The sequence below is a fragment of the Ranitomeya variabilis genome, chromosome 1, assembly GCF_051348905.1.
Source record: "Ranitomeya variabilis isolate aRanVar5 chromosome 1, aRanVar5.hap1, whole genome shotgun sequence".
Classification (NCBI taxonomy): domain Eukaryota; kingdom Metazoa; phylum Chordata; class Amphibia; order Anura; family Dendrobatidae; genus Ranitomeya; species Ranitomeya variabilis.
Genome location: NC_135232.1, coordinates 692,812,705 through 692,837,430, shown reverse-complemented (window position 1 = coordinate 692,837,430; position 24,726 = coordinate 692,812,705). Strand labels below are relative to the sequence as shown.

The 24,726-nt window shown below is 42.6% G+C and overlaps 2 protein-coding genes across 5 annotated transcripts in view; both read left to right on the top strand.

The window, feature by feature from the left end:
- Positions 1 to 12,274, top strand: part of INF2 (inverted formin 2) — a 99,310-nt gene extending 87,036 nt beyond the window's left edge. For 3 of the 4 annotated variants that reach the window (XM_077266521.1, XM_077266537.1, XM_077266548.1), the window contains 3 exons: positions 1,621 to 2,697; positions 4,629 to 4,682; positions 8,916 to 12,274. In XM_077266521.1, coding sequence (XP_077122636.1) covers positions 1,621 to 2,697; positions 4,629 to 4,681 — 1,130 coding nt within the window. In that variant the 3' untranslated portion in view covers position 4,682; positions 8,916 to 12,274. The remainder of the gene's footprint in view (positions 1 to 1,620; positions 2,698 to 4,628; positions 4,683 to 8,915) is intronic. The other variant, XM_077266530.1, reaches the window with a different exon arrangement.
- Positions 12,275 to 14,913: 2,639 nt separating this feature from the next.
- Positions 14,914 to 24,726, top strand: part of ADSS1 (adenylosuccinate synthase 1) — an 81,136-nt gene continuing 71,323 nt past the window's right edge. Inside the window, exon 1 of the mRNA XM_077266485.1 lies at positions 14,914 to 15,149. Coding sequence (XP_077122600.1) covers positions 14,976 to 15,149 — 174 coding nt within the window. The 5' untranslated portion in view covers positions 14,914 to 14,975. The remainder of the gene's footprint in view (positions 15,150 to 24,726) is intronic.

Sequence of the window (24,726 nt, the reverse complement as noted above, 5' to 3'; positions counted from 1 at the left end):
TGCATGGCACTTGGCAGTGTAAACAATAGAGGGACGCTGTGCTTTAAATTAAACAAACATTGGGGGTAAGTGGGCCTGGGATTTGAACCTCCACCAATCAAGAGTTGTTTTTTTTTTTTGTTTTGTTTTTCTATTAATGTTTTAAAATCTCAGCAGTGGTGCTACTAATGTAAGTTCACTGCCCCTAGTCTCATACTTAAAGAGCCATTGTCTGTTATTGGCGTTGTTCTCGTTAGTCTTCAGCAGTTTGTGACCTGCCGGATCGCTCCAGTGTTTTCTCGGCGAGCCAGAAAAAAGCAGATGGTGGCTGGTGAGCGTGATGTTATGTGCATGGATCTTACATTCATGGCACCACTCCAGCACTGAAATAATAAATAATTCTGGAGTGGCACTTTAAGGAGCCCACTGCTCTCTGCCTGTCAGCCTCTCACTTACTGGAGGTGCTGCGCTCATGTAGATTTCAGGTTGGTGGCATGGCTGAGCCACTTCCCCAAACTGTCCACTCTCCAATGCTGCAAGTAGAGACTAGTGATGAGTGAGTGTACTGGTTGCTCGGGTGTCCTCCGAGTATTTGACTGCTCGGAGATTTAGTTTTCATCGCGGCAGCTGTATGATTTACAGCTACTAGCCAGGCTGAGTACATGTGGAGGTTGCCTGGTTGCTAGGGAATCCCCACATGTACTCAGCCTGGCTAGTAGCTGTAAATCATTCAGCTGCAGTGATGAAAACTAAATCTCCGAGCAGTCATAAATACTCTGAGGAAAACCCGAGCAACGAGTACACTCGCTCATCACTATTACAGACCTCTGCAGCTTTGGTGGAGGGTAAGGGCTCCAAAGTTTCCTGGATCGAGCAAGCCTGACAACTCCAGAGCAGCATAGGCAAGATCTACAGCAAAGGGCTTGCAAATGTGCACTCCTTGCGCAGAGTTGGCCGGTTTCCTAGGCAAGTTACCGGCGATCTCTAGAGTGTTTCAAAGACCAGTGCAAAATAAAGTTTAAGAATTCCTCATCTCTCGTTCTTGAACAGAGAGGATTTTTAATAAGCGGTAAATTGACAATTCTCAATCATAAATGTGTAAAAGAGCTTGTATTCAGTCTTTTTATATATTTTCCCAAGAAAGCTTGTTCTGCAGGATACATTCTTGTAGATAAGTTGAAATCTGTAGATATTGAAAAGTTATCAAAGTCAGAACTGTATATTTTTGCAAAAGTTTGATTACGATAGGCACCAAAAATTCTTACACATGGACCGTAAATGCCATGTAAAAAGAAGAGTGTAAGTCATGGGTCATCTTCATTGAATTGGCGTTTTTATCTCATTGAAATCTAGGCAGAGCCCTTTTATGCCAAAGGAAAATAAAATTATTTTTATTACTTGACTGAACCTGTTTTTTTTTTTTTTTTTCTTGACAGTTTTTATTGTAAATTTATTTTTTGATTTGCATGAACATTAATTCATTTTTTTTATAGACGTTTGTGAATGATCTGCATGACTAACGCATGTGTCCACTAACCCCATGAAAGCATAATCTTAAGTTTGTTTGTTTTTTATATATGCTTGTATTGGTTTTGATGTGAATTTCTGCCTAAAAATAAAGTCTGGTCCCATTTTACAAAGGCAAACCAGGGCAAGTAAAGGGTGAAGACCTAAAAACGTTAAGTACAATAAAGGATCCTTCCAGTTCTGATGATAAAAATAACGCCCGCTTGACTCAAATTACTGAGACCACCAAAGACCAAAAGGACCTGCTTCCGAATAAGCCAGTAGATAACACGGGTGTAGATGGAAATATCAATGTGACTATTAAAGCTTCAGAAAGTTGTGTTGGAAACGGTGATAAACAAGGGATATTGACAACCCTGATCACACCCGAAGACCCAAATAAGACCATAAAGACTTCTAATAGTAATGTAGGAAAAGAGAACGCCAATCAGGAACTTTCTAATGATTCTGATGCCTCAAAGCATGTCCATACGGGAGCCATAAATAATGGATGTCCTCAGGATGTTATGGTGTCACAGAATTCCACATGTGGAATACCTCAAAGTCAACCAGATGAAGAAGACTCAAAGAGGACAACATTTCTAACGGATATTCCCCCCAACCAGAAAAATGAAACCGCTGAATATTTGACAATGAAGGAAAAACCCTTGCTTGACTCTTTCCTTTCTATGGACATAGGATCAGTTCATGTTTCTTCTACCGAAATAACATCGGTTAACAATTCCTCTTTGGTTCAAGATAATCTACACCAACCATCCCCAGCAGACCAGAAGGCGACAATTGGTGAGCCCCGACTAGATGAGAAGAGTGAAACCTCTGAGGAACATCATGAGAATTCTAACAATTTGCCACCAGTCCAAAATAAAGAGATCGATGATTCTACATCTGTCGAAAATAATAAATGCCCACCAGTCTCCAACAATGGAGCCACTGAAGTAACACCATCCATTCAGAATGATGCAACCACAGATGTTTCCCTGCCAGGTCCAAAAAATGGGTCCGTTGAAGTTTTGCCAAATAGCAATGGACCAGCTGATGTGGCCCCACAAGCCAAAGAAAATGTATTAAGTGATGGATCGATGAGTAAATCGTCTGACGTGACAACACAATTACAAACTTCAGGTGGCTCAAAGGTCAAAAGGAGCTCAACAAAAAGTAAAAAGAAGAAAAGGAACTCAAAAAATGAAGAAGGTAATTTAAAAAATATTTTTTTATTCTTCCCTTTTCCCCCAACACCTAGATCAATAATAAGACATTGGATTATGATGACTCTATACGACGTCTGGTTTGTAGGAGGCATAATGGGGCACACAAAGCAGTGCACTAATCTATTCTTTTAGATATTATATGGAGGTATAAAAAGGCTTTTTGGCAGGTTCTCTATAGCGGGATACTTCATTGGCTCTAAGAATGGCTGACTAACTCAAAGACTTTATAATGAATGGAGCACAATACACAGAACACTTTGCCATATATGTGGGGCCTTGAGAACATTATTTTGTAGAGGTGTAGACAAGGGTAACCCTACAATGTGCATTGTATGTCCCTGCACTGTTTGTAGAGATGTGCATATGCTTATGACAGTTGTAAGTAACAGGATCATAGAGATAGGTATTCCAATCCCAATATGCACTAGGTGTAATAATATAAGCAAATACCTCAAATTAGAAATGTAGTATAGTTTTTCTGATTCGCTATGTCTTTCCTCATGTGCAGGCATTGCAGGACCTTGAGTATCCATGGTTATGTCCACTGATGAAGTGACAGTCAGCTAGTTGATAGTGGTTGTAACCATGGATACCGAAGGTCCTGCAATGCCTGCACATGAGGAAAGAAACATAGCGAATTATAAAAACTATACTACATTTCTAATTGGGGGTATTTGCTAATATTATTATTACTAATTCTAATACATATTGGGGTAGGATCTTGGAGATGGGAATACCCTTTTTTAATGAGTCCCTAGTAAGTGATCAAGTACAAGCCGGACTCGCTCCATGACCAGAGAGTCACAAGGGAACTGTATAAAGAGTCTGTGCACGTTTTAAAGGGGGTTGTCTCCAGTTATGTGGTTAAAATTGCAAAGTGTTTGTAAATATGAGCATCTTCTTCTATGAGCATGCCTTCTGCTATCAGGAATGGAGTGATTTTTTATTTTGTTTCGTAGTGTACAGCTTGTCACTTAGGTTACATGCCACCCTGCAGTCTGAGTGTGGCCAGTTACCTAGATAAGTAGCTCGCAGCAATCTGAAGCTGGGTGGATCGGACCAATCTTAAGGCCCCTACACTCTTCCCATGCTGTAGAGGCAAAGCTACCTTTGCCAGCAGCCTGAGGAAGTGTTCAGGTCAGACTAGCAGCACAGTCAGCACTGTCAATTTTCATGAACGCACCTCCCATTGCGAAGCTGGACACTGGAAGAGCTGTGTATGTTTTAGGGAGAAGTCGAGAAAACCCCTGTAATTGTATACTTCTACCTTTCCTTATTTAGGCTTACATCAGTACTACAGAGCATTCCTGCTCCATTCTATAGTAATACTGAGATAACTCTGCTGTCCTTGTCCTGATCTACACAGGAAAGCTGAGAAAATAGGAAGGGTCAGGCTAATATTGCTCCAGTTGCCAGTGTACAAAAAAAAAAATCTGTAAACTTTGTGTGCCTTCATCGATGCAGCATTAAAGGGGTTCAGAAAAATTGGTCTACTTTACTAAGTCTATATATTGCCTGTTGGGTATTGTAGTCCATCCTTATTCAAGGGAAAAGGGCTGAAAGCCACAGACCATGGATAGGATTGGAACTGCTTCTTAAAGAAAGCCGTTTTCTTGGAAACTCTTTTGGCTCAATCAGTAGGTGCCAAGAACGATCTGAATGCAGTCTGTCGAAAGGGATTGGATCGTCGAGTGCTGAACTGTACAATCTTTTTGGGATATTATATGTGTTGTGTAATATCACACTAGTCCTATAAATGGTGAATTTTCTGATTTCAAGTCAAACCTCAATACATTCTACAAATCCAAATGGCTTGATAATAAGCAGAGCGTGTGATTGCTTGACAGTTTTCCTAATATCTCAATGCAGTAATTATCTCTATCGCAATATTCAATTTTCTCTCTCACAAAACAGAGATTGGAGTTGACTCTGGCACACACAAAACAAAGAGTTGTGTGATACAGTAAGGTATGTACGGAGGTGTAGCAGGCTTCACGTCAACTAATGTCACATGTCCTCAAACTGTCACTCCATGCCTTTACTAGCCCTGCAAATCCAATGACCAGTCTAATCATACCCTCGATTGTTCAGCTTCCTGTAGTCATTGTCTCGATTTTGTAACTTACAGCTTTATTGATGCTTTACATCTTGTCTCCTGCTTCCGGTCCAATGATGATTAATCAGGAGTGGAAAGATGGCCAGTGGGGTGTGGTTGCATCTCAAGAACTTAATACCCAACCGAAGAAGGTGCAGCCATGTACTATGGTGTGGTATTCATGTTAATGACCTGAATTCACTTGAAATTTCCAAGTTAATGGAAGAACTTCATGAATATCAACTGATAAGTTGGTTGCCTTTCCATATTCTTTGGTTGTTCTGTAGAATTGAAAATGGGGCTTTGAATTTTTTTTTTTTTTAATTGTTTTGGAGAAATTGGTTTTATACCAGTTTTGCTTATTAAATGTGATTGGGTGTCCTGGTGTAATTGTGTATTCTTGATTTTTAGCCAAAGTTTTATGGAACATCGGAAGATGGTCATACTTCAACAGTTTGTTTTTTTTTTTACTTCCCCCATTTACCTGGCATGCTTAATTCAACCGTAAGTGAATGTGACCTCAATGGTCTAAAGCTAATGCCAGAAACCTATTACAATGGTTTATCCCCTTTTTAAAAGGAATCTGTCTGCAGGATTTTTCCCTCCAATCTATTTATATGGCCATGTAGCTCTTTCAAAGACTAGTAATACCGTTACATGGTCGGTCCGTTACTGAGAAATCAGCGGTTGAATTCATATGCAAATGAGGCTGAAGCACTATGGTAGATCTGAAGCATCTGTCACTCAAGCTCTATTGCTCACCTAGCACTACTGACTCCTGCTTGACTAACTGCCCCTTGGCCAGAAGTCACACAGCCTAGATACTTTCAGTCACACAAGAGGAGATAGCACTGGAAAGGGAATAGAGCTTTAGTTGCAGAAGCTTCAGATCTACCATAGCTCTTCAGCCTCATTTGCATATCGATAAAAAGGCTGATTTCTCAGTCACAGAGGAATGGAGTAGCCATGAAAAGGCATTGCTAGACTTGTCTTTGAAAGAGCTACATGCACATATAATTGGTTTAGAAGGTGAAATGCTGATGGCAAATTCCCTTTAAGCATGATCAGTCATAGTGAAATATAACATGCTCAATCACTTTTTATACTCAAAAACCTGATACAAATTAGATGACTGGCAAGTCCTGCCAAAATTAATGACTTTGGCCAGCCTTACTGTAATGGGTTATGGTCCCTTTTTAGGCTTTAAAATGGTACCATCCATGGATGATGGGCCTTCGAGGATTTTTTTTTTCTTACCAAAGTTCCCATAAGGCTTATTGTGAGATACCTGGAAGGAACTATTGCCCATAAACATACAGGTCCTTCTCAAAAAATTAGCATATAGTGTTAAATTTCATTATTTACCATAATGTAATGATTACAATTAAACTTTCATATATTATAGATTCATTATCCACCAACTGAAATTTGTCAGGTCTTTTATTGTTTTAATACTGATGATTTTGGCCTACAACTCCTGATAACCCAAAAAACCTGTCTCAATAAATTAGCATATCAAGAAAAGGTTCTCTAAACGACCTATTACCCTAATCTTCTGAATCAACTAATTAACTCTAAACACATGCAAAAGATACCTGAGGCTTTTAAAAACTCCCTGCCTGGTTCATTACTCAAAACCCCCATCATGGGTAAGACTAGCGACCTGACAGATGTCAAGAAGGCCATCATTGACACCCTCAAGCAAGAGGGTAAGACCCAGAAAGAAATTTCTCAACAAATAGGCTGTTCCCAGAGTGCTGTATCAAGGCACCTCAATGGTAAGTCTGTTGGAAGGAAACAATGTGGCAGAAAACGCTGTACAACGAGAAGAGGTGACCGGACCCTGAGGAAGATTGTGGAGAAGGACCGATTCCAGACCTTGGGGAACCTGAGGAAGCAGTGGACTGAGTCTGGTGTGGAAACATCCAGAGCCACCGTGCACAGGCGTGTGCAGGAAATGGGCTACAGGTGCCGCATTCCCCAGGTAAAGCCACTTTTGAACCATAAACAGCGGCATAAGCACCTGACCTGGGCTACAGAGAAGCAGCACTGGACTGTTGCTAAGTGGTCCCAAGTACTTTTTTCTGATGAAAGCAAATTTTGCATGTCATTCGGAAATCAAGGTGCCAGAGTCTGGAGGAAGACTGGGGAGAAGGAAATGCCAAAATGCCTGAAGTCCAGTGTCAAGTACCCAGTCAGTGATGGTGTGGGGTGCCATGTCAGCTGCTGGTGTTGGTCCACTGTGTTTCATCAAGGGCAGGGTCAATGCAGCTAGCTATCAGGAGATTTTGGAGCACTTCATGCTTCCTGGCACCTGCTCACAGTGCCAAAACCACTGGTAAATGGTTTACTGACCATGGTATTACTGTGCTCAATTGGCCTGCCAACTCTCCTGACCTGAACCCCATAGAGAATCTGTGGGATATTGTGAAGAGAAAGTTGAGAGACGCAAGACCCAACACTCTGGATGAGCTTAAGGCCGCTATTGAAGCATCCTGGGCCTCCATAACATCTCAGCAGTGTCACAGGCTGATTGCCTCCATGCCACGCCGCATTGAAGCAGTCATTTCTGCCAAAGGATTCCCGACCAAGTATTGAGTGCATAACTGAACATTATTATTTGATGGTTTTTTTGTTTGTTATTAAAAAACACTTTTATTTGATTGGACGGTTGAAATATGCTAATTTATTGAGACAGGTTTTTTGGGTTATCAGGAGTTGTAGGCCAAAATCATCAGTATTAAAACAATAAAAGACCTGACAAATTTCAGTTGGTGGATAATGAATCTATAATATATGAAAGTTTAATTGTAATCATTACATTATGGTAAATAATGAAATTTAACACTATATGCTAATTTTTTGAGAAGGACCTGTATACAGAATCAATGGGTCCCATTGCTACATATTCCAACTATCAAAATCCTACAAATGTGACTTCTTGATTTCTGCTCACCCTACTGGCTTGTTCTACTTCTGTACAGACTATACAATTTATGTAAAATTTCACGAGTTTCTTTCCCTCTGCTTATACTTTCCAAAATGCTCAGTTCAACATTAAATGTCTACATACAACAGTACCTTGTGTCTTGTCTGTTCCATCTGTAAGATTGCAGCGATGACTCTGATAGCTACGGACAGTGTATAGATGACATTCTAACTGTACATGGTTTGCATAAGGTCACTTGGCTGTGCCACCAATTTGAGCAAATATGATATTGATTTACAGAATTAGAAAATTGATGTTTTTCCTATTTTTAAAGGTAAGTTATAGAAGTTGTACACCATGTTAACTGAAAGGATCATGATCTGCGTTGTACAACTTTTTAGAAGCAAATTAACAAAATGAGCATAATGCCCAACAACTAGCCATAGACTTTCATCTTAAAGCAGATCGTTAGCCAGATTTTGCAAAGCAAATTCTATTCATTGTTTTAAAAAAAATTGGACCCAACACCAGTGTATTTACTTTAAAAATCTATGTTGTAAAGCCTGTATAATCCTGATATTAAGATGAGCATTTTATAGCTATAAAATGGCTCAAGTGTATTCTTGTAGTCTCTGCAGATTCAGCTCCACAGCTGCAGCTTATACTAAGCAGTGTGGGAACTCAGCAGGGAGGAAGGACACTGAGGAGCTGTCAATCAAGCCCAGTTTGAGTTAAAATTGTAAAAGTTTACACAGTGAGGAATATTCTACAGTTAGCCAGTTAAAGGGGAATACACAAATATACCAAGTTATTGTCTGGTCTCGGACTATGTGTTAACTTACTTTTCGATGGAGGGATCTTTCCGAAGTGATCCTGAGAACAGGGTTTAAAAATCTATGGGGCTGCTGTAGAAAGCAGAGTTCAGCCATCTCCAGAGGCCCCATAGATAAGGCACAGATTGAGGTGCACATTGATATACAACAAGTGAGTTTACTTACTTTTTTTTTTTTTTGCCGCATTTCTACTGCATGTCCCAGCAACATTTAATTCGTCTTCTTTATCGTTTCCTGTTTTACCATCATCTGTCAAAATGGACAAATCGGATGGTGCTCAGATAATGGAAACCCAATAGTCAAAAGTTGCATTTCTGATTAATGTCCTTTTTACTCAATTATAGGTCTCAGGACGAGGAAGATTACCAAGCAATGAAGACATTAGAAAGCGTTTGTTTGCTTCCATTTTACACTGATATCGTGTTTTGCTTCTCGGTCAACTTGCTGTATATAACTTTCTACATCTTGATTGTCAATTTTTTTTTTTTTACATAATGTTTAACGCGTCCTTGTCACCAGACTTCACAATTCAAACTGCATTTTTTAGGTAGATCTTGGACCTGATGAGGCTGGTGTACTCAATTTGAAAAATTCACCTTTAGAATGAATGTATAATCCTGAGATGAGCGTTTTTATGAATCCAGATGGAGCTGGACTTGGAAAATGCTCATTTTCATATCGGGCATGATCACTTTTCAAAAAGGATCATACAACTGTTGTGACATGGATTTTGAAAGTGAGTACACCTTTCTCATCAGGTCTATGAGATTTATTTAATTTTGTATGTAGGTAGGGTTGTGAAATCTGGTGATAGTTAATTTTTTTTTTTTATTATTATTACAAATCCCTTTTGAAAAGGGTTTTGCATAGTAAGATGTACACTGCCTCCCATGTACGACTGCCTTCTGGAAAAGGAGTACAAACGCTGATGAGTTTCTGCAGCTGCTTGGTTCCAATAGGAAAACTCTGGTGAAAATGTAAAGGCTTCTCCACCTTCCTTCCTGCAAATTGTAATGGCTCTTGGCTCTGTGTTTGCCATTGCGGTATGGTTTCTACGGAGAAGCGACTCGTGGTTGGAGCCCCCATGACACACATTGTCCCCCTCCATCGTATTCTGCTATTTCCAAATTCCTACATGGGTATCGATACACATGCTTACATGACATTAGTGCATTGCTACCCTTTATCACGGCAGATGGGGATTACTTTACTATAGTAAGTGACCAACTCGCAGCAATCCCTTCTTCTCCCTTATGGCATTTTTTTCATGCCACCTTGTAGATCGTAGTTGTAAGGCGCCAAGAGGCAGAATTATCACCACCGTCTTGTTCTTTAACGGTGCAAACTTAGTCTTAAAATGCTCAAAAATTACCAAAGTACTTTATGCCATTGGACAAACATGTTTAGTTTTTAGATAACCTAAATTTACACCAGCTGTTCGTTTGCATACTTTGTGCCAATATTGTGGAATACCTTTTTGGAGCACTTTTTTATTTGCATGTTAGGTTATATCCATTTCCTACAGGCCATGCCCCCTTTGTCAGACAAGTGTTTTAAAACGTATGCCAAAAATGGTGTGATCATTTTTGGGTGCAAATTAAGCCAGAATAGTGGTGCATTTAACTTGATAAATATGCCCCAATGACTGTAGAAATATTACCATTGTTTTCAAAGGTGAAGTTTGTAGGGTCAGATGTCAGGTTTTGGTTCCCCATCACAATCTCCTCCATTATATACATGTTCATCATAAGTCAGTTTCCTGCATTAAAGTGTATGTGCACCCCAATATATTGTATTGCCAGAACATGACCTAGAGCCAAGCAACAGTCAAGAATGAACAAATTGAGATTTTTTTTTTTTTTTTTACTCTGCACTATTTCAGTTTAAAAGGCATTGACTCATATGGACAGTCTCCTTTCTAAGTTTTCCAACTATAGTCCAGGGGCATCATGGACTAAGGCTCCCCATTACAGGCCACCCCCTTCCTGAATCACGGGCACAATGAATCAGACACTGACTTTGTTACTTTGAAAAGTTGTCTGGGGTCTGTACATGTCAGTATGGCAGATCCCTTTTGGGTTTTTTCCTGCCCCATTCCTCTAGACTGACAGATCTCTCCATATGTTTGTGATCTGAAGGAGTGGAGTGGGCAGAAGCCATCGGGGACCTGCCTGTTGGACTAGTCATTTGAGTGACATAGCCCCTGGCAAGCTTTTCAAAATAGGTTTTAAGGTAAAACATGCAAAGCTGTTTTTTTTTTTTTGCAGACAGTGTCTGGCTCATTATGCTGTAGTGAGGCGGCATGAATCTCGTAGCTGAATAAATCTTGACACTCAACGGATGTATAGGAAATGTTTTAATGTAGTCCAAGATTAGTGCAAGTCCAAGATTAGTACCTACAATGCAGACGCTTCGGTCTTACGACCTTCATCAGTGTACTGTCTGCAATCAGATATTCAAGGGGTCCTATACCTCAGAACTGTCCTAGGGCTTGTAAGTAAAGAAGATAAGGAGTGGTAAATCGGGTATCCACTGTTGATCGTTGCAGTTAGTCGGAGCGTCATGCGTACGTAGGTCTCTCCTCTTACGTGGTATCCACCATGTCTGCATTGTATGTACTAATCTTGGACTTGGACTACATTAAACCATTTTCTATACATCGGTTGCGTGCAAAGTTTTATTCAACTTCATATAAAGGGCTGGAGCACTACTTGAGCACCAACAACGGTTGTGCCACGTTATATATTTACAGCATGAATCTCGTGACTGGTTCCCTTTAAAATGAGCCATTGCAAAGAATGGCTGTAAAGCAACGTTGGTGTCGACATGGTCAACTATGGTCAATTGGAGGAATTGCACAACTACATTGAGCTTCTCCTGGTTAGAGTAGTTGACCACCAGGATAGATCAGCTGGTCTGTAGGGTGGCTTCCTTCAAAGAGAAGATTGCCCCTTTTATATGCCTAACTATCATCTTTATAAATCTTGCTCTTTAAATCTATATTAAACCTTCCAATTGGTTTCGGTAAGTTCCGCTTGCAGAAAGGAATGATGAGCAATCACATAAATAATTGCAACTTATAAATTAGCAAGCCAATTGATCAATGTATGTAAATGTTAGAACATGCTAACGTGACTTGTACAGGACACAAGGAGTTCAAAAACCATCCTGGTTGGTCTCTAAAGTAGTGCAGCTAAGCTTTTCCTTCTAGATGGCCTTGATACTTTAGGTACAAAGTCACGCCTCATGGCTGATCGGCCAGAGTATGGGGTGGTCGATTGTGTTTTGGTGATACTATACAAGTGAGTGTTCCTATAGGTACAAAACATACTCTTGGCATCTTACTCAACACCGAAGACCTGGTCGTAACTACGCAGGATGCCTGCACCCTCCAGGAGTGACATCGTTCACATATACTATGTCTCCTATACCCTGGGCATTCTATCATACTGACTTTTCTTTTCTTGCCCATTTTGTTTGGAGATTCTATCATTCCAGGACAATAATACTCCTCTAAAGATATTTATCATATACAATGGTCCACCAGGCCGAGAATTATCTACTAGCTGCAAAAGTATATGTAATTATTATTATGCACTAAAATGTAATATAGATGCTTCTTCTGTATATATCAGTATTTTAGAAAAGATCTTTTTGATTCTTCTGTAATTTGTTGCTTTCTTAATAAATTATTTATTTGCAGAAAATTGGTGTTGGATTCATTGTAGTAAGTTAAAGCATACCTGTCATTTCAGGTTCAGACGTCCGTTTTTCTCATACGAATGAGTGTTATCAATGGTTTTTCACAGATAGCACCTGTACCTATAAGGGTAGGGTCACACAACCGTTTTCTCTCCATTCAAAAAAAAAATAAAAATAAAAAAAAGGTCAGATTATTCTGATCAAACTTTGAGGACAGTGGCATCAGTGTTTCTTGGGGGGTGGAGAAAAAAAATTCATCTCTCCGTTGTAAGTCCGTGAAAATCGGACCGTACTTGGATGTCATCTGAGCGCGGTCCAATGTTTTTTGACCCATTGACTTGCATTGCTGATTTAGATCCGGCACTCCGGATCACAATCTGACGTGCACAGCCCCATAGAATATCATGGGTACAAATGCTATCTGTGAAAACCATCTGATCGCACTCGTTCAATATAATCTATCATGTGCACGACCCCCAATAGTAAAAACTGACTCGCTAAAAAGAAAACACTGATGAAAGTCAAGATCAATGATATCTCAATAAGCCCTAAGCTGTCGTGTGCACATGAAAAATAACACCATTGCATAACTTGTATGCTGCATAAAGTGTTCCCTTCTGCAGACTATCTCTAATACTCTTCTGTCTCTGAGTTAGTGGGTGGATACTATCTGCTATGGTGTCTGCCATACACCGCGCACACAGAAAAAAAATATCCTGCTCCCCTTTCTTACATAGGACACAAGCATGAGGGACATTATACTGTGTTGCTGTGTATCCAGCTCAGGAGTCAGATAAAACACTTACTAGAAAGTAAAAGCACCTTCTCTCTGCCTCTGTTCCCCTCTCTCTCACTGTACTCCAGCCACTCCTCTTCCTCTTCATCTCTTCATAAACTCCAATATACTGCTGTAATCTGATCCCTCAGTCAGTTGTCAGTCTGTCTTGTTGAACTAGATGGTTTTTAGCTGTTTTCCAAAGGGAATGGTGCATTTAGGAGAAGTGGCTCATAAGTGGAGAAATATGTGAATTTTTCTAATACGATATGTTACAAAGTGCCTTATATTTGCTGGTACTATTGAGTTATGCAAAGTTTATTTTATAGATTAGATTATAGAGACAGAACAATACAGGGAGCAAGTATGGCATTGTGGCGCCCCAGGGTCCTGGTTGTCACAGTAATGTTGCTTTCCTCACGGGGAGAGTGATGTTATGTTTGGAGGCAACGAAGGAGAACTCTTTGTCAGGTAACACAATGCATGCAACATGTTCACACTCCAGACCAGAAGGGGGAGCTCTAAGCCTGTTTAAGGTGAACTCCCCTATAAGAAGATACTGATCTGGAGGGAGAGAGTACAGTTCCTATAAGAGAGACAGAGGGAAAGGAAGCTGAGGAGCCGTGTAGCCTGAAGTGCTACAGCTCCTGCAGTGAGCGTGCAGGAAAGCAAAGCACAGGGGAGGATACCAGAAGGGGACCAGCGCCGAGCAGGCTGCCTCCTTCTGAGGCACAGATAATGCCAGTAGCTGGAACACCGAGGTAGTAAGGACCTCTACGCCTTGCTTCAGAGAACGGCAGGACAGCTAATTGCACGTTACCTGTCCACACCTACACCCAGGAGGCACGGTGGCACCCCTCAGAGGCTGGGGCATGCTAGAGACCCTATAAACCGCCTCAAGCCACCAGCCATACGGGTTTTGTCCTATCCGACTACGGGGGACAGAGAGAAACACCACATCTGTGAGGACCTTATTTAAAGCTTATGCAGTAAGGGACTACACCACTACAGCGCAAGGGAAGGCTATTGATTTCCACCTAGCCAAGGGGACTCTGGACTTGCCTCCAAACCGGCCGGACTCCACCTGCCCTGTGATCTGGTGCCCTGGACTGTGGCTGCTGAAACCAACAGTAAACAAGGTAAAGAGACTGCAATCCTGTGTCCTCGTTCTTCACTGCACCTCTCACCATTCTACCATCTACATCAGCCACCGTGACATCCCCCTATGAAACGCCGGACCCGGTACTGAGTAACCCCTTGCACTGACGGGGCGCTCCAGCATCCTTTCCGCTGCACCAAAAGAAATATTCTGAAAAAGGAAGGGGAGCCTATGTGCACACAACCAGTGGTCTCGAGGTCGTCCTCTGCATAAAGACTGTTCTGCAGCAGCTGGGGTTTATATTATACAGTGCATTGTCTCAGCTACTCCAGAAGTTTGTAGAACGAATCTGCGCTAATGCAGAATCTGTCTGGAAACTCAAGGGTTAGTTTCACGTCAATCGGTGTCTGAAATAAAACTATTTTATCAAATCGGGAGCGGGAATATATTAGAAGACAAATTCTGTGCACTTTAACGCAGAAAGAACTTAACGACTTCTAATAGTCCTTTACGATAAACACTGTTTATGCTGTTATTTTGTTTTTATTTTTTATTTTATTTTTTTGATACCACAATAATTATTTTCCTCCTGTTGTTGCCAGCTTTGCCTTGACCACCTGCTCTCCTCCATTTCTTCAGCACCCTGCCCTCTGCATCTCCAGCCTGCCCACTCCTTCCTTCCTTGGCACAGACATCTGCTCTTCTCCCCCTCCCGTCTCTTCCCCTCCACTCCCACCCCCTCTGACTTTCCCTTAGTCCCCTGTCACCAGTGAGTCTTGTGACATCGAAGTGGGGCACTCACAGCGCAGCAGCCTCTCAACCCTGGCAATGTCTGGCACCCGGTCTTCCAATGACCGCAGCACTGCAGGGGGGCACAAGAGACCCCGGTATGATGTGGGCAACAGAGTGGCTGTTGTCTTGGGGGCCCAATGGGGGGACGAAGGCAAAGGCAAAGTGGTGGATCTGCTCGCTACAGATGCCGATATTATCTGCAGGTGTCAGGTAAGAGGCCAAGGTGGTCAACCTTCAACCCAACAGATCCTAAATATTTATTTTCTCAGCCACCGGATACATTTTTACGTTTGTCTTTTATTTTTAGATATTTTATGTCGCTCTGTGGATTTTTACACAAGTTTGGTTTTCTATTGCTTTTAGATGTTGTTCTTTGTTGCACTTTTTGGATTTTTTTTTTGCGTTTTTCTTTTCGGGATACAATGTTACTTTATGACAATGTTGCAGTTATGTAATGTCTTTGTTGCTAGATTTTCCCTGGGCTTTCGTTCCTCACTCATAAAATTAATCATTAATTCCAGTGTTGTGATTTTCAGCCTGAAAAATCCTCTCTGGCCACAAGCAATTACAGACACCGTGATCTGAAGCCAACGATCGTTATTACCATATGATTATTTCCAGCCAATTAAAATCTTTTCGAATAAGGGTTCATTCACACGAAAGTATTTTGGTCAGTATTTTGGTCAGTATTTTGGTCAGTATTTTGGATCAGTGTTTTGGGTATCAAAAGCAGGAGTGGAACTTACAGAGAAAACTTATAATTGAAAAATTGCCACCTGTTCTGTGTTTTGGAGACATTCCTGGTTTGTGGGCAAACAAATACTGATGTCTGAATGAAGCCCAAGTAAAAAAAAAAGTATTAAACAATTTATTAGATGTTCTTTACCAACTTATTATTTATTAATTTTATTTTCTTGAGGGTATTTATGATTTTTTTTTATAGTTTTGGATGAAAATGATAATGCTGTAGCATTACAGAACAGGTACCTTAATAGCTGGTCTGAATATGATATTACACTATAGAGTCTGTGGGACATCATGTCAGGGCTTGGGCTCATGGAGAATCTTCCAGTCTTCTGGTAATTTGAATTATGCGTAATTTTTTTTTAGTAATTAATAGTCACGTTCTTTCAGTCATTTGACCCTATTTTTGCTGGACAGCTACATATTGGAGTTACTTAAAGAGAATCTGTCACCAGGTTTTTGCGATGTAATCTGAGATTAGCATGACGTAGGGGCAGAGACCCTAATTCCAGTGATGTCACTTACTGGACTGTGTGCTGTCATTTTGATAAAATCTCTGTTTTATGTGCTGTAGATCTAGCAAAGCTCTGAATGCTGAGCTCTGAATAATCCCATTCACAGCTTTCTGTGTACACTATGCATAGGCAGAAAGCTATGGTAGGGGCGAGGTTATACAGAGCAGGAGGACTAGATGGCACGAGACACCTAGTCCTGTAGTGATGATCATCTGCTGATAAAACACTGATTGTATTGAAACGGCAACGCACAGTCTATTTAGTGACATATCGCTGGAATCAGGCTCTTAGCCCATAAATCATGCTGCTCTCAGATTACATGGCAAAAACCTGAATTGATCTATACAACTGATTTGGGTTCTATGAAAATGGAGGGGCTCAGCGTTGATTGGTCTCATTCCGTTGGCTCTTATTCTTGATGCAAAAGGATAACAGCACATGTCTTTTGCTCACTTTTATGGGCCTGTGTCCTCTTTAAAGGAGTGGTCTAAGTTTGCTCTTCATGAGCGCACAGCTCCCCTTTCTCCCTGCTTCCTGCTTTACCAGGAGGGTGCTGCACTTTTGGAGATGGATAGATCGGGCTGCCAGCACGGCTGACCAATTTGTCTGCAGTGTGCGCTCTCCCAGGTTGCTAGCAGAGGTAACGTGACCTCTGCAGCATTAGAGAAGCGCATGCACTCTGAAGATGATTGGATCCAGATTTAGAGGCGCGCTTATACTGCAAACTACACATGCTCCTTCCGACCACCACTAGCTGTAAACTCTAGGATTTTTAATAAGGGTTGCCGTATTTTTTGGACTATAAGACACACTTTTCCCCCAAAACATTTGGGAGGAAAATGGGGGGGTGTCTTATAGTCTGAACGCAGGAGGGTTGCAGCAGTGGTGTAGCAGCGTCCCTTCATCAGGGAACCGGCTGAAGTTTAACGATGCTGATGGTGTCAGTGTGGAGTGCATCATCGGTTTCCCTGTGGCCATCTTCCTGAAGCCGTGGGCCGCCGGAGGAGGCGCGTGCGCAGAGTGAGATCTCAGCGGCCCTCGGCTTCAGGAAAATGGCCACCGAGAAACCAATGAGGCACTCCGCTCTGCTCACCGTCGACACCGGGCCGCAGCATCGCCACATTTCTGCTGCCGGCATCCTGAGGAAGGGACCCTGCTGCATGAAACGCCCTCTGCTCTGCCTCACCGCTGATACCGGACCAGCAGCATCACACCGCTGGGATACCCTGGGACTGCAGCATTGCCCCACTTCTGCCGCCGGCTTCCTGAGGAAGGGACCATGCCTCCTGTGACCCTGCTCTACCATCGCCGGCCCTCAGGTAAGATACCTTAAATTCGGACGATAAGACGGACCCCCATCTTATAAAAAATTTTTTTTTTTTGCCATCTTCCACCCCAAAATTTGGGGTGCGTCTTATGGTCCGGTGATTCTTATAGTCTGAAAAATATGGTAATTACAAAGTTGCTTATTTTTACCAGCAATTTGTAATTTTAACCTTTCATGAACAAGACCGAACCCTTTTAACCAGTCTCAACAGTAGATGACCCCAATTAGCAAGCAGTGCTCGAAAATATTATACTGGTATCACTAAGGATGTGTAACAAAAAACAGGTGACATTTTGGACTGTAACGCAGAGACTTCTTTTTTTCAAGCACATAGTTTGGCTTCAACCCTAAAGGAAAAGTCTGTCCATGGAAGCCCTGAAAAAAGTGTTATAACCTGAAATGTAGCATGACTGATGCTCATTCGGCTAAAGTGAAAATTCTCATATATATATATATATACATGCATACATATCAGGGCCGGACTGGCCATTTGGCAATTCTGGCAAATGCCAGAAGGGCCTGTCTGGTTGTGGGCTGCCTTGTCTGCTACGTTGTTAACAGAATCAGTGTTCTCAAGATACCCATACTATTAAAGAGTTGCGACGAAGCACAAAGTTGCTGACTCCATCACTCACCCCAGCAGGCCATGGGTATCATTAGATATATTGGTCTTGTAGTAAATCTGGCTTTCCTCCATCCAGGGTAATGTTAGTAATATATCCCATCTGATGCTTGGGAACGGGGACTGCATGGGCCTGTGCAATTTTAAATGCCAGGACTGAATTTCAGTCCCAGTCCGTACCTGATACATATGCTAGGTGTGGGGTCGTGGGGGGGCAGGTGACTAAGGTTATGAGATGGTAAACATACCAATTTGTCTTGTATCAGGTGAGTTTGACCATGTGCCCAGCTTTTATTTTTTTAGGACACACTTGGAAATCAAATCAGTGATCTGATGGTTGATGTGGGCAACAGGGTCCTCAATGATCACAGGTCCTTTCACATGGGCCAAAGGGACCTTATGGGCACCCGAGGGCTCCAGGGTGCAAATACACGCTCTGCAGTGATTATAGTTGGACGTACGACCCTGAGTGCACTCTGCATGATGAGAAGTCCCAGGATCTCTTCTTTTTGTAATTCCAATGCGGTTTATCCTGAGGATGAGGTTGAAGTACCTCAAAACGCGCAGATCCTCACCACGGAATAAACAAATGTTTTTATCTTATTGATTCTCCTTTATGCTATGTGGGATATAGACATCAGCGCAGGAAAGCCGTCCATCTCCTTCTACTATCCTCAGGGATCCATTAATTCTAGCTAATGGTGAAGGTACCAGTTACTCAATCACAAAACTACCGTGGCATAAAATAGTAAAAAATCTGATTTAAAAAAAAGGTTAAAGACTATAAAAAAAAATATGATAATGACTGCTTCTTATTTGTACCTGTCTAGACACCCTGGCAGAGCATGGGGAGACTGGTAGGTGGCACTATGCCATCTGTCTGTGCGTATTGGAAGAATTGCTAAGAATAATTTTAGTATTTGTGTGCAGACCTTTTCCAAGTGGAGAAGACATAGGAAACATGCCTGCAAGTGTTCCTCCAGTCTGAGCACTAAAGCTACCTGTCTCTCGGACTAGAACAGTGCAGACCCCGAAAAGAAAAAACAGATTTCTAGATTGATAGTTATCAACATCTGTGTATAAAAATATCAATCTTTCTATGGACTTGAGATTTGGGATCTCGAATCGATGGCTCATGGTTGGTAGTGGGTAGAACTTTCGTACCCCTGTATTTGGATTGCCTATGTCTTGTCCATGAAGAAGACGATAGCATCTCATGGGCATGATGTATCCTGGTGATGCCTAGTTGCCGGTGCTGGGACGTAGATGGGTAGTTGATGTTTCCAGCACTCTCCATGCAACTGCAGCATGAGAAATGGGCACCAGAACTTGCAAATTATACCAGCAGGATTCTAATGGGGGGGCACCTACTTTGTTAGGAACGCAGTAGTTTTTGTGTTTTGGGTGGAGGGTCTCTTGCAATAACTGAATTGTGGTCACCTTTACCCACTACCTTTAACCTTCCTGTAACATTTACAGCCCACCACATATCCGCCAATCCCAGTCTGAGTACTAGCTGTGATGCCTGGACTGGACTATATAAAAAAAATAGTAATAATATGCTTGCAATTTTCATTCACAATGGCCATTGGGGCTTTTTAAACTCCTACTTCCTGTTCTTTCAGTAAGAGTTTTCAGCCGGCTCATTATCATCAGAGGCAGGATGCCAATGACAGGTAACACCTCTATACACAGCTGATAACACAGGATCTACCATTCACAATAGACCATTGACCCTGCTTCCAGCTGACCCTGCTTCCCTCCCTTTACAGTGACCTTTACACACGCTCATTAGACACTTTGCTACTATTGTGGCTAATGTATATGTACTGTTTTCTGAAACGAAAAGTAGTACGAGTCTGAAAAACAAAAAGACATAGGCCAGTCTGAAGATTGTAAGATTTCTATTTTTTTATTTTTAATACAGATTATATAAAAAAAAATGCAGGTAAGACCAAAAAAACCCCTGACTTAATCAATAGGTAATTTCCCTCTGAAGGTGTGTTAGGACATTTCCTAGAAGTATCCCCTAAGTGTGCCATAGGTGGGTGTTCCCGGCTATTGTTGGTGGGGGTCCTGCATTACTCATTGTGCTAACCTAACCCAAGTATACTGGTTGATTTGGGCATTGAAAACTTGGATGCCCAGTTAGAACCTGGCTGTCTACAATTATTTCTGAGCTAAAAAGGAGGAGATAAATGCTGTCACCCAAAAAGACCCAACAGCATAGATAGCCGTCTGTCCTCTGCCATTATTTTAGTGTCAGTTCATTCCTGTACATAATGTTGTGTAATCTAAGATAGACTTATTGTTGGGGTCATTGTGCTTGACTTTAGTGAGGAGTGAACGTGTTGGGATAAGGTCTTATTTGAGCATGCTCAGGTGATAACCGAGGGTCTTCAGCGTGCTCGAAAAATATATTCGAGTCCCTGCAACTGCACGTCTGCATGAAAACTTAACTTTCAGCAAATCTGTCCAGAAACAAGAAAAATGATACAAAAGTATCAGAGAAACATTAATTTTTGGAGAAGAAAGCAAAAGCCTTACACCGATGCTTCCATTGGCAGTTTTGGAACTTGATCTGGATAAGCAATCTGCAATCTGCATTACTTCTAAACTTTATCAAAGAACGCAATTGATGTTCGAAACGTGTAGGCGTAGCTGTGTCTACACTCGTGATGGAACCTCTTTTTTAATTCAATAAACTTTAGCAAGTTTGGAAGCTGGCCCATCTCCTTTCTCTGTTTTCACAAGTGGCCACTCACAGTTCCATGCCTCCTAGGACACCTAAGCCGGGGTCTGCTGGTTTACTTTTACTTTTATTATTCCTAAACTACAACTTCCAGCATGCACTGACTGTTGATTCCTTTTTTGTAATGTCTCAGGAAAGTAAAAAATGTGGATTATAGCTTAATAAAATATCACTCATTTCACTGTTTTGAAGCAATACCCAGAGTATCTGTGGCACCCCAGGAGTCCGGTTGCCACAGTGGCATTGCCTCCCTCACAAGGGGTGATGTCATGCCTGGAAGCAAGGAGGGGTCCCCTTACCAGGTAACACCAGCATCCAACACATTCCTGACTCCAGACCAGAAGGGGGAGCTCTAACACCTGGTTTCAGGGGAGCTTCCCTATAAGTTCTGGCCTGGAGGTGGAATTAGTCAGTCTGAGTCTAGTGAGGAGAGTGAGAGGAGAGCGGGCAAGTTGAGGAGAACCTGGGGAGTGGAGCTGTAGCCAGGCTCATCCCAGAACAGAGAAACAAAAAAGAACTATCTGCGCTGTGTTCAGAGTTTTTATGTGAAAAACCTAAATGAATGCCTGTTAGAAATCAATCACTTTATAGGGGGAATCAATGTTTAAATGAATGTCAACAATCAAGAGAAGAAAGGGTAAAAAGTGGTTAAAAGATATAAAAAAATATATATATATAAATCCTGCTTCCACTATAAAGTTCAGTAGTGGTGCACTTACGTGGCCCGGACGAGGATGGCGATATCAAAAAGGTACCGTGTGCTAGCTTCAATCTTTGTCAGGTGAAGCTGTAGTGGCCAGAACAGAGTGCTGACAAAGAGGACGCCAGAGTTCTTGGCTGTGTGGGTGCTGTACACCCCGACAGCCGAATCTGGAGGGCAGGGAACTGCAAGCTCCCTCGCCACACTGAACGCCTGGAGGCCCGCAGCAGACTGAGAGCCGGGGGCTGCCAGTGAAAAAGCAGTGCCCGTGATAGGCTCACGCTGTCTGCCATACAGGTTAGAAGCAACATGCAGGAGAGGAACTTGAACAGAGCTTAAAGCAGCAAGGACCTAAGATAATAGCGCAGAAGGAAGGCCTCCAAACCCACCTGGCTAGGTGGACCCCAAGTTGCTACCAGGCTGCCCGGACCCCATCATCACCTGTTACCCATGCTCCGGACTGCGCCTGCACTTAACAAGTAAAGGTAAAGGACACTGCAGCCCTTGTGTCCTCCAGTCATTTCCCGCGCCATCAGTCCTGCACCTCATCATCTACGATCCCTTACCAAAAATACCGGTTGCCCTGGGGCCCCGCTCCACCTGTGGGGAGCAGAACCATCCCAGCTGCATCACCATCGGCCCCAGCGGTCCCTTTATGCAGCGTCGGCCATTCAGTGCCGAAGACCACAGGTGTCGTCAAGAACTAACTCCCTATAGACTCTATTTCCCCTTCATTTCATTAATTTTATTGGATGCCCAGGGCCACAGACAGGGTCAGTGCTGCCGTGACCACCCCCTTAAGAACCGTCGGACCCGGCCCGAGTACCCCACGGCTTTAGCCGGCGCTCCATGTCCAATGGATGCAAAAAATGCATCACAAAGTAGTGATGAGTGAGCGTGCTGGGATAAGGTGTGTCTTGATTGCGTGCAGAAGTGTATGGCCACCCAGAAACCAAGGGGAACTTAGGACTCATATCAGCCTGTTAATGCAGCCTTATTTGTTCCCAAGACTTCACCAGAGATGTCAAATGGTTTAAGGCAGCATTATTTCTAGAAAGCATTCAGACAGGATGCTCCTGCAGTTCTCCCATGCAAGTGATGTGCATGCCCCTGCGCAGTCTCCAGCCTTGCCTGTGCAGTATTTGTGCTTTTCCTACATTCTGCTTCCAGTGTGATTTATACATCTGTAGCTTTAACGGTGATGGTTTGGCAAGGCATCTTATCACAACTACTGCTTGACCTCTCCATTTTTACTTTAAAAATGTCAGACAAAAGCTAGATTGTTCTCTTCTGTATTGAAACTTAGATGTGGTATGGTGGAAAAAGAGTGACCGAACACATTTATATGTTAAGGTACGCTGCAGCGATATAGACAACGATGCCGATCGCTGCAGCGTCGCTGTTTCGTCGTTGTGTGGTCGCTGGAGAGCTGTCACACAGACAGCTCTCCAGCGACCAACGATGTCGAAGTCCCCGGGTAACCAGGGTAAACATCGGGTTACTAAGCGCAGGGCCGCGCTTAGTAACCCGATGTTTACCCTGGTTACCAGTGTAAATGTAAAAAAAAAAAACACTACATACTTACATTCCGGTGTCTGTCGGGTCCCCCGGCGTTCTGCTTCCCTGCACTGTGTAAGCGCTGGCCGTAAAGCAGAGCGGTGATGTCACCGCTGTGCTCTGCTTTACGGCCGGCCGGCCGGCCCGGCACAGTGCAGGGAAGCCGCCGGCGGGGGACGCGACAGACACCGGAATGTAAGTATGTAGTGTTTGGGTTTTTTTACATTTACAATGGTAACCAGGGTAAATATCGGGTTACTAAGCGCGGCCCTGTGCTTAGTAACCCGATGTTTACCCTGGTTACCAGTGAAGACATCGCTGAATCAGCGTCACACACGCCGACTCAGTGATGTCAGTGGGTGATCCAGCGACGAAATAAGGTGCTGGACTTCTAGCTCGGACCAACGATGTCACAGCAGGATCCTGATCGCTGCTGCGTGTCAAACACAACGATATCGCTATCCAGGATGCTGCAACGTCACGGATCGCTGTCGTTATCGTTGTTAAGTTGTTCAGTGTGAAGGTACCTTTAGAGTTGCTCTTCAAGTTTTTTTCATTGCTCCGTCTCTTTAAGGGAATGTTTACAAAGGCCGGTAGTGTGCCTACAAGCATTTGTCTAGATATATTATAAAGTGAGCAAAAGTACTCTAAAAGCATACCTAAGGGGATGTCTATCCTCCACGATCTCTAATATCAAGCGGATAACGGCGGGGGGGAGGATGAGGGGATGGAGCGACGGCTCAGAGACTCGGAGGCCGCCTATGTGGCTAACCAAACTAGTGGTAACAGGGCGGAATGGCTTACTTCCCAGAGGTTATATACTCAACATATAGACACTAAATCAAAATGCAAATTATTCTTTACCCGTCAATCCTATTTCGAATTGGGGAACCAGGCCAGTACACTTCTAGCTTTTTTAGTACGCCAACATAACACCTCTAATACAATACTACAAATCCGGGCACTTGACGGTACATTGGTATCTTCTACTGAAGGGATTCTCCGGTGTTTTCATGATTACTATAAATCATTATACAGATCTAGTAGTGATCTTGGTGTCCCTGAATGTTTAGACTATTTATCGGACATAACGTTCCCCTCACTGAGTCCAGCCCAGCAAGCCTTCATGGAGGCTGAGTTTACCTTAGAGGAAGTGGAGCAAGCTATCACGGATATGGCCACTGGGAAGGCCCCTGGACCCGACGGATTTCCCGTTGAGTTATATAAGAAATATCTAGGTCACTTGGCACCACTTTTACTGAAGGTACTTCGGAGTATATGGGAGGGAGAACTCATGCCCAAAACATTTTACGATGCAAATATTATTGTACTTAAGAAAGAGGGAAGAGACCCTCTGGAGTGTGGATCGTATCGCCCCATATCACTGGTAAATGTAGATTGCAAAATCTTCACCAAAATTTTAGCTACTAGGCTGAATACGATCATACTGGACCTTGTACACCCAGACCAAACCGGCTTTATGCCTGGAAAAAGCACTTCCATCAATATCAGGCGGGTCCAATCGGTGATTCAATATAGTTCTCTAGAGTTAGATAATAATTGGGCATTA